Source organism: Drosophila gunungcola (genome assembly GCF_025200985.1).
Source record: "Drosophila gunungcola strain Sukarami chromosome 2R unlocalized genomic scaffold, Dgunungcola_SK_2 000004F, whole genome shotgun sequence".
Taxonomy (NCBI): Eukaryota; Metazoa; Arthropoda; class Insecta; order Diptera; family Drosophilidae; genus Drosophila; species Drosophila gunungcola.
The window spans coordinates 5,238,270-5,247,523 of NW_026453167.1; the positions used below are offsets into that span (position 1 = coordinate 5,238,270).

A 9,254-nucleotide genomic window follows, 5' to 3' on the forward strand; every position below is an offset into this window, starting at 1 on the left:
GTTATTAGAACCCCAAAATTTACCGAACCTATCGATGCGAGGGGCGTTTTTAGGTCAAAATATTTTAGTAACTTCAAATCAACAGAGTTAAGTCTACTCCAAAAACGGATAATTCCAAAGGTATTTCGCATCTTAAAAAACTAAAATCGTTTTCAAAAGTATTGAAATACATTTATCGATAAACACCGATAAAAGTATCTTAATCTTAATCACTATAAATATAAATCATGCGCAGAAGCAATCTTTTTATCAGTATAAGTACATGTTATGGTTGTTCCAGAGTTACAAAGCTACTGGACTTACACTTACGCACTGAGAAAATGTAAAATTTGGGGCCTGCGACCACCACGGACCTTCAAGAATTCCACTGGAGACGAGCGTTTGCAGTAGCGAAACAATGGACTGCCATCATCGCATTGAAGTGCCCCTTCGGGCTGGCAAGAAAATGAAGAAACGTCGCGAGCTGGACGCCCTGATAGCCCAGTCGCAGGCGACCTCCTCCAAGAGGGCCAACCGAAGAATCCCGGGCGGAGCCACCCATTCCCAGGACAAACTGCTCTCGGTCTCGACCGATGACCCTGAGGATTACGCATGGGTAAGGCACTTACTATATTTATATATCAAGTACAAGGTTAAATGTGTTTGTATTTATGTATATCTCAATCTGCCGAAATCAACTTTCCCAGCTCATTGGTTCTTACATATACATATATTTTCGAAAATTCATATATCCATAACGTATATCCAATGAACAAAGAAAAACAAATATATGGTGTCTCAATAAATATTGCGCTCTTTTCAGACAAACGTCGCTGGTTCTAGTCGGCGTAGTCATCGGAAAATTGCCTATTTCCGCATGTGCGGCCCCCTTTTATTGGGAATCATTGGCATTTTAATTGTGGCCATTTTGTACTGGCTATATTTCGATTTGCGTCAGCAACTAACCGATTATCGTCAGAAGATCGAAGAGGGTATGTTATTAGAAGGTCTACTACTTACTACTTACAGTATATTAATTATGTAATATTCCAGTGTCTGCCATGAGCAAAAACTTTCCGGACACCCTGCAAAGATGGCACGAAACATCGTCTTACCTGCTGAAGAATCAAACAGCCGTCATTACGGAAATAAATGAAATGCAAAAGACCATGGAGAGTTTACGCAATAACTTTAGCAATCTGGAGGCGGCAGTGGCAGCTCAGAGAAACCACGGCAAGGATGAGAAGTTGGTGGCCGACTTTGGGGCCAAGATAGAAGCCGTGGCCACCGATATAGAGGCCATCAAGGAGCACTACAACAAGTACACCGAGGTTCAGAAAACCCTGCAGGCCGAAACAGAAGCTTTAAAGGTATGTTTTAACTATCATTCCCTTGGATTATCAAACAACTAAAGTATGCTTTACTTTTCCAGGTCAATCTTTCGCAATTACCCACGCTTCAGGCCAACGCCTTGCCCGCAAACTTATCGGAAGATATTGCAGCTCTCAACAAAACCACTCTTAACTCCTTTAAGTTATTGGCCAACGATCTTAAGGATGTGAATAATACCCTAAGTCAAACAACGAAAATGCTCGGCGAGGAAATATCAATGCATAAGGTAATCTCATGCAAATGTTTGTGTTATCAGTACTTATATTTATTTGGTTTATTGCAGACAAAAATAGACGACCTGTTGGATCGATCGGAGAACATTACGTCCCATGTGGCCACAATAAGTAACAGTTGGCCGGAATACAAGCAGAAAGTAACAGGCTTCGATGAGTCCATAGATAAAATTGAAAAAGAGGTAAGACGAACGGGTTTCCTGTGGCTAGAACTTCAAGATTAATGAAAATTTATTAACCCCAGATAACGCTGGCAAACAGTAAGAATAGCATGCTTGCTGCTTCTATGGATCAGCTGAAGAGCTTTTGCATTCAGAGCATGGGAAATACTAAACCTCCCAGTGCAGATAGCTCAGTAGTCCCCAAGGTATGTATTTATTTGAATATCCTACTTTCGTGTTTGTTATTAACTTTTCACCTTTACTCACAGCCTGAAGCCAATGCCGCCAAGCAGGAATTTATAAAGCCGTCTGCAAATGCCACAGAAAAGCTGCAGGAATCTATGAAGCTGTAAGCAGTTGCATTGTTTTAAGAGATGCCCGTTGTATTACCACATTTGTTCGATTCCGTGTTTAGCCAGTAAGACTGCATGGGTTCCATGTGCAAAAGTCAAAGCCAACGATAACTAAATTACATTTAACACACGAAAGCTGCAATGTACATATGGTTCAAAGAGCTATTTAACTTAATGACGCATTATAGGATGGCGAAGTGCACGTGTGATTTCAGTTAAGTTTACATTTAAAGTCCGTTTTAGAAAGCGTAATTGTACATAAGGGAGTGAAGTAAATTGTAAGTTCAATATTATTCACTTTAGATACACGATATGTATTTTATTTCCATTTAATAAAATCAAACTAAAGCTCACAAAGAAAAATGCAAATGCAGTGCAACTTGCAGAGAAAATATGCTATTATTTTAATATATTGGGGAAAACAACACAAAATTCAATCTAATGGTATCAAGCTAAATTGAAAACAAAAGTTAATAAAAATATTTCATTACCTAAATACCTAACCTAATAGCAAATTTTTAAGATGAATAAAAATCTTTACCCTACCTAGGGAAAGTATAAGGTATTAAAAAAGTGTACCTATGTACAAGTATTTAGGTACACCCCAACACTGTGCATTTGTTAGATTGCTAAGACATTTAATTGCATAAACCGAAAGTAAAAATTAAACTTAGATTTAACAGGTTATAATACTATTCATCGTCATATTGATCGCCGAACTCTTCATCATCGTAATCTTCGACATCCTCTGCGGCATAGGCATCCTTTTGCTGTTTCCTCAGCAGCCAGGCCTTGTAGGCTTCCTCCTCCTCCACAGTTGGATCACTGGCCTCGATAAAGTCCTCGGCATCGTGGGGATACTCCTCCTGCACCGTGGGCAAATGCTTGAAGGGAATGTTGCGGGCGTAGTACTTGTGGCCCCAGCCCAAGTATATGGACTCGCAGGTCTTCTCGAAGACAAAGGTGAAGGCACCAGGCCAGATGTTGGATTGCATGAGGAGCATTCGCTCCTTCTGGTTGGTGTACTTGCTGGTCAAGCGGACCAACCACGGGACCGGAACTTCGGCGTTCATGTCATTGGCACAGGAGGACAGAATACTGGGACCCACTTCGGGTTGATTGAAGCCCTCGATCATGCCCTCCTCTTCGCCCTCATCCTCGCCCTCCTCCTCCTCCTCCTCGTCCTCCTCCTCCTCCTGCTCTTCCTCCATCTCGGCCATCATTTGCATTTTCAAGTAGAGAGCCAGGGCCTTTTCCCTCTCCTTCTGGGCCTTCAACTCGTCGTACCAAACCACTCGACCCTGGATATTGAGGATGTTCGATCTAACATGAACCCAAGCCACTGGAGTGGCCAGAGATCCCAGAGGTTCTGCTTCGTACTTCTCATTCTTCAACAGCATTACGTCGTTATCTGGAAATCGGTTTTTGTATTAGGCAGGGTTTAAAAAAATTTTGATCAAGAAAGCCAAAGTTTCTTAATCTATACTGTGCTGTTGCAGTGAGCTCGAAATACTTTTCAAATGAAAGCAATAAAAAAGCAACGTACCTTTTAAATATAATGTATTTGCTTTGCTTTGCTGAGAAAGTCAGGCAAGTGCTGTGAATGCATTTTATTTGACTATGATTTTGCTTTGACCTTTGAAAGCAAAAAGCTACATTAACATTTCGAACTTCAAAAGCAAAGCAATTGGGAAGCAAGCATTACATTTTCAAAACCAATTATCTTTTAACCAGATTGTTCAGAGTAGTTAACAGTAAAAATAAGTAAAATTACACTCTAAAATTGCTTTTGCAGCAAGTTGCTTTTAAAGCAGCATTGCTTCTGGTTTCGTTGTTATTGCTGCTGCTTTGCTTTTGGATTCCAAAACGTTAGCAGCAAAAGCACAGTCAAAGCACAAACATGTAAACCATTCGAGCATTTTCAAAACCTGGTACTAAGATTAGTTCTTAATATATTGTAGACATACCTTCCATTTGCTCCTCCTCGCCTTCGTTGACCTCCTCCTCCTCTTCTTCCGCCTCCTCCTCCTCCTCGTCCTCATCGTCCACCTCGCCATCGAACATGCGCTTCTCCCTCTTGGTCATCCGCCTGTAGTAGCCCACAGGCGCTATATAAGTGCTGGCAGTGATGCGACCTATCAAGGCCCGAAGGTAGTGCTTCTCTTTGCCCGGAAAGCAGGGATAGGAAATGACATCCGCCTCCAGATCGCCGGTTAGGAACTTCTTGATGTGCCGGGACACAACGATCTGCCGTGGCGTCACAATGGGCAACTCGGTCCAATCGTCGAACAGGGAATTCACCACGAAGTAGGAGTACCTATTGCATCCCTGGCCAATTAACTCCGGTGGAATGTCGTAGTGCTCTATTTCCTCAACCAACGGAACGGGTGCCGCCTTGGGTCTCATTTTCTCCAGCTCCTCGGACGGATAGTCCTCCCAACCATACATGCCCGGCGTCAATTCCGGACCAATGTGCGCCGGCAAGGGCCTATCCTCCCTGCCCTTTCGCATCTTAAAGGGCGTCTGTTTCTCCCTCAACTCCTCCTCCATCATGACCAGTCGGGAGGCCACTTCCTCGCGGGTCAGTGAGGCCTCAACTATGTAGTAGGAGGCCTTCAGTCCATTGATGCAGCCCCAAAACCTGCACTGCATTATCGAGGGATGGGTCTGCAGACGGTTCATGGCACTGGCCAACTGAAATATGTCATCGTTGCAGATGCTAAATCCACACTGTGTCCAATAGAACTGCAGTTGCTGGACTCGTTCGTTGAAAGTCACAAAGTAGCGCATGGAATCGTCAATCACCAGGCGAAACTCTTCATTTGTCCTTGCATCTTCGCCGGACATGTCCTCGCCCAACAAATCCTCGCCTTCGATATTATAGGGCAGCTATTATTATATTACATAGATAAGATGGTATGGGGCTATCCAAGGGTCATGTCTTATATTACCTTCATGGATTGGAGAATTCGCTTGGCCACCCGGAAGGTGCGAACTTCATCGAAAACACCGCTCGGAGGAAAACGTTCTGGCAAATGGAACTTTTGTTCGCGCACATTCCGGCTAAATTCCTCGAAGAAATCTATCACGTTGGGGGGACGCTCGTCTATTACTCTTTTTATGATATCACTCAAGTGATCAAATCTGATAAGATGGTTATTAAGGTTTTTAAAAAAGTAAGGATTACAAAGTTCTAATATATTTTTTTATAAGAAAAGTCTTTTGCTTAAGTATTCAAAATAAAAAATATTACTCAGCTTATCAATTTTTTAAGATAGATATGCCCAGAGAAAAAATGCGTGGCGCCATCTGCCGGACTTCAAGAAGAAATGCTGTCTCACCGAAATATATGAACTAAAAGTGGTTCGTTTTAAAATAAGTTTGGTCACAAGTTTATTATCTATTACTGAGATGGCACCAAGAAAAGGGTTTCTTAGGGTAGCAATATTGTTTTTGTATTGTTAGTATACCCTATTAAATGGTACTCACAAGTTGTCGCCACTGAGAGTGCTGTACTTCTGCAATATGGACTTGGCCACATTCAATTCATAGCCAATATTCGGGGCCTCGGGAACCGGTGCCCTATGGAGCTTGCATTGCGAATCGAAGGCGCCTACGGATATGGTGGTCGTTGAGGACGTGGATGACGAAGTGATTACATTGGAGCAGTGTGGAGAGGTTTCCTCGCCGCACTTTTCAGCCTCAGCCTTTTCCGGTTTCTTTCTTTTGGGATTGCAGACCGGAGGAAGAGCAAATTGTGAACTGGACGTAGAGTCAAATGAGAAATTTTGGCAAGAATCCTTGTCCATCTTAATATGAAACTCTGATTGGAAAGCGTTAAAAACGTGTGTTTTGGTTGACTTGACAGAACTTAATATCTGTGGGTGTATTTGACAATCTATTTAAACAGCCTATTCCGTTTATTTTATTTTTTAAATAAATAAGTTTTAAATTTTAAATTTGTGTTTAAACTGAGCGCTTACTATCGATATCGATCGACTAGTTTTGTAGAGAGTCTTCGGTCGTTACCTTTTACAACCTTTATGAGAATTGCTTGTATCTGTGTGCGTGTTGTTTACATTACAACTGATTCTCAGTTTCTTATTTGCAAAAAGAAAGTGTCTAAGAAAGTGGTTATTAGCTATTTGAGCTCCAAAAGTACTTGTTTTTAAAATTGTAAATTAATTGTAAAGCAGTTTATTTGGTTATGCTGAAATCAAATGGCGCCAGTTCTGTGTATTTACATTCAAAGACATAAATCACAGTCTTAAATTGGGGAGTAACTTTTGTTTTACTATTGAAAAAAGGTAAATAAAGCTGGTGAACTTATTATTATTTAAAATTGTTATCAAATAGTTACATTTTAATATTAAGAATGGTTTTTAAGTAGTGTAATTTCTGATATATTGCTTTAGAACACATATTTGGGAGGGGCATTTGAATAGTACCAATTAACTTTCTTAAGTGTTTCTAGCTCACAAGATGTACTATTTAAATAACGAGACTGCTGCTCTTCCTTCGACGGTTAACTTTGCCCAAAGGGAGGCACACTCATCAACTTTAGAGCTAAAGACTGTATCCATAAATCCAGATGGTGAGTACCTACTGAAATAATTTCACCCATTTACCCCATTTCCCCATTTGTGCGTGTCTAAAAACTCTTTCCACAGACACTTACACTGTTCAGCAGGCGATCAATGCCTTCGGTTTCGGTTGGTTTCACGTCAAGTTGTCGCTTCTGGTGGGCCTCTGCTGGATGTCCGACTCCATGGAGATGGCCATCTTGAGCATCCTCGGCCCAGCTTTATTCTGTGAGTGGAATGTCACAAAACTGCAACAGGCCTCGGTCACAACCATTGTTTTTTTGGGCATGATGTTGAGTTCTAGTTTTTGGACACAACTAAGCAACAGATATGGTCGAAAGTCGGTAGGTTTTATCAGTTTTAATAGTAGATACATCAAATTTATACAATCATTTTTCAGGCCCTCACTTTATTTGGAGTATTATTAGTCTTATATAGCATACTAAGTTCGGTGGCCCCCAGTTATGCCTGGCTTTTAACCCTCAGAGGGCTGGTGGGTTTTGCAATTGGCTGCGTTCCACAATCGTGAGTAATTGTAATTCCATTGGCTTAGTAATGCTGCACCTGATAAACTTTCTTTAACCCAAAAGGGTCACCTTATATGCGGAGTTTCTGCCCACCAAACACAAGGGAAAGTGCGTGGTGCTAATGGATGTGAGTACTTACATACAGCTGCGGTCAAAATAATAGTAATACAATACAATACATTGTTATACAATGTGAAGTACTTAAAAAAACATACCCAAGTGTAGAACAAGTTTTCATGGGGCTTAAAATATTTAGTTATGTTTAACTTTTTCAAGAAAGTTTTAAAATGTTAATAAATGTTAGTAAATGATTTTATAACAACCTATTAAAAGTAAAAAAAATCGTCCTTCTTCTACTTTGTATTGAAATAAAAACTATTTTAATTTCTGATCTACTTTTTAAATTGAAAAATTTATAAACTTTTTTTTTAATCATTTATAAAAGTATTTTAAAATTTTTCATTTAGTACTAGCTTTTAGTATTAGCTTCCCAGAAATATAAAACAAATTTAAAATGTGGCTTTCAAACTGTGTTTGGTTGCTACTTCCATTAGCTGAAAAACTAATATTGTTTTGACCACAGCTGTATACATATATACTTGCCCCTTTTTGAAGGAACTCATTTCTTTCAGTGTTTCTGGGCCTTGGGAGCTTGCTTCGAAGTTGTTTTGGCCCTAGTTGTCTATCCATACTATGGATGGCGTGGACTTTTGGCTCTTTCAGCAACGCCTCTATTAATTTTTACACTTTTATCACCGGTAAGGAGAACTTTTTGTTTCTTAGGTAACTTATTTTAAAGACAGTTTAAACAATATGCAGTGGCTTAGTGAATCAGCACGCTATTACTCTTACAATGGGCATAATGACAAAGCCATCAAGGTTTTGGAACAGGTAAGTAATAATAAAAGTGCAATATATATATATATATTCGTTGAGAATCTTTGATTTCAGATAGCTCATAATAACAAAAGACATATGCTGATGGGTCGCTTGATGGCCGATGAGGAACCGAGTTCTACGGAGAGTTTCAGATCGCTACTCAGTTCGAACCTATATCGCACCACTATACTGCTCTGGTTTATATGGCTGGCTTCGGCCTTCTGTTACTACGGATTGGTGCTGGTCACAACTGAGCTTCTGGTGGCCAGAAACAAGGAGAATAACCCAAATGAATGCGTTACCTTTATGACGTCCGACTTCATGGATCTGCTGTGGATTACCTTGTCGGAATTTCCGGGCATACTAATAACAATCAAGGTGATCAAACTGTTTGGCAAGAAGAGAACCATTGTTCTGCAATATCTGGTTCTTGTACTCTGCACTTTGGTGTTGATGTCGGTTACAAGGTAGGGTAACAGGAATTCCTGATATATTAAATTTTAATACAAATCTTTTCTAGTCGCTTTTCAACGTCCGTAACTCTTTTCATTGCCCGTGGAACGATATCTGGTATTTTCCAGGCTATATATGTGTACACTCCGGAAATATATCCCGCCGCTTTGAGATCGGTGGGCGTTTCGGGATGTTCCGTGTTGGCCAGACTTGGTGCTATGCTAACCCCTTTTGTGGCCCAAGTTTTGATGGATTCATCCAAAGTCCAAGCTATGTCCACCTATGCGTTCGTTGGATTACTGGCCTCCATTGCCTGCGCTTTTCTGCCCAGAGAGAATGTTGGCTATCATTAAATATTTATATATAAATTAATATTATTATTATTAAAGACTTTAATCAAATAGGTTTGCCTAGTTTTAGGCTTCGTCTAAGTTTTTGTCTAGAATGCCATTGTTTGCTGGTGGTGAAAACTAAAATAAGATGTTCGTTTTAGTGTTTTTCGAAAAGTAACAAAGCTTCGAAGCGGAAAGCTTTTGAATTGCAAATAATTGGATTCGAGATTTAAGAAGCTGTTAAAAACCGATTACCCTTCAGCTTAATAACGTTATAAATCCATTATAGTGACCAGGTCTGAAATTTGTAAAGCCAATTTTCATCTTATTTTATACGCCTGTCGGCGCTTGGCATCATTTAT

At 40.2% G+C, this 9,254-nt stretch overlaps 3 protein-coding genes across 5 annotated transcripts; 2 read left to right on the plus strand and 1 right to left on the minus strand.

The window, feature by feature from the left end:
* Positions 1-3: 3 nt before the first annotated feature.
* On the plus strand, positions 4-2,481 carry LOC128254126 (uncharacterized). Of its 2 annotated transcripts, XM_052982960.1 has the most exons (8): positions 4-120; positions 281-595; positions 803-971; positions 1,033-1,349; positions 1,412-1,597; positions 1,655-1,786; positions 1,849-1,971; positions 2,035-2,481. In XM_052982960.1, exons 2-8 carry the CDS (start codon positions 398-400, stop codon positions 2,116-2,118), a joined length of 1,209 nt encoding a protein of 402 aa, XP_052838920.1. In that variant the 5' UTR covers positions 4-120; positions 281-397; the 3' UTR covers positions 2,119-2,481. The 2 variants fall into 2 exon arrangements, with proteins under 2 accessions (XP_052838920.1, XP_052838919.1); XM_052982959.1 differs by lacking the exon at positions 4-120 and having other exon boundaries at positions 225-595.
* Positions 2,482-2,735: 254 nt separating this feature from the next.
* LOC128254067 (radial spoke head protein 4 homolog A) lies at positions 2,736-5,996 on the minus strand. Its single transcript, XM_052982870.1, has 4 exons — positions 5,608-5,996; positions 5,070-5,262; positions 4,086-5,007; positions 2,736-3,529 (listed from the first exon to the last, which is right to left on the minus strand). Exons 1-4 carry the CDS (start codon positions 5,925-5,927, stop codon positions 2,811-2,813), a joined length of 2,154 nt encoding a protein of 717 aa, XP_052838830.1. The 5' UTR covers positions 5,928-5,996; the 3' UTR covers positions 2,736-2,810.
* Positions 5,997-6,178: 182 nt separating this feature from the next.
* On the plus strand, positions 6,179-8,961 carry LOC128254069 (synaptic vesicle 2-related protein). 2 transcript variants are annotated; one of them, XM_052982873.1, is made up of 9 exons: positions 6,179-6,425; positions 6,584-6,712; positions 6,789-7,045; positions 7,102-7,226; positions 7,292-7,355; positions 7,861-7,986; positions 8,048-8,119; positions 8,180-8,574; positions 8,628-8,961. In XM_052982873.1, exons 2-9 carry the CDS (start codon positions 6,601-6,603, stop codon positions 8,911-8,913), a joined length of 1,437 nt encoding a protein of 478 aa, XP_052838833.1. In that variant the 5' UTR covers positions 6,179-6,425; positions 6,584-6,600; the 3' UTR covers positions 8,914-8,961. The 2 variants fall into 2 exon arrangements, with proteins under 2 accessions (XP_052838833.1, XP_052838832.1); XM_052982872.1 differs by having other exon boundaries at positions 6,593-6,712.
* Positions 8,962-9,254: the final 293 nt, after the last annotated feature.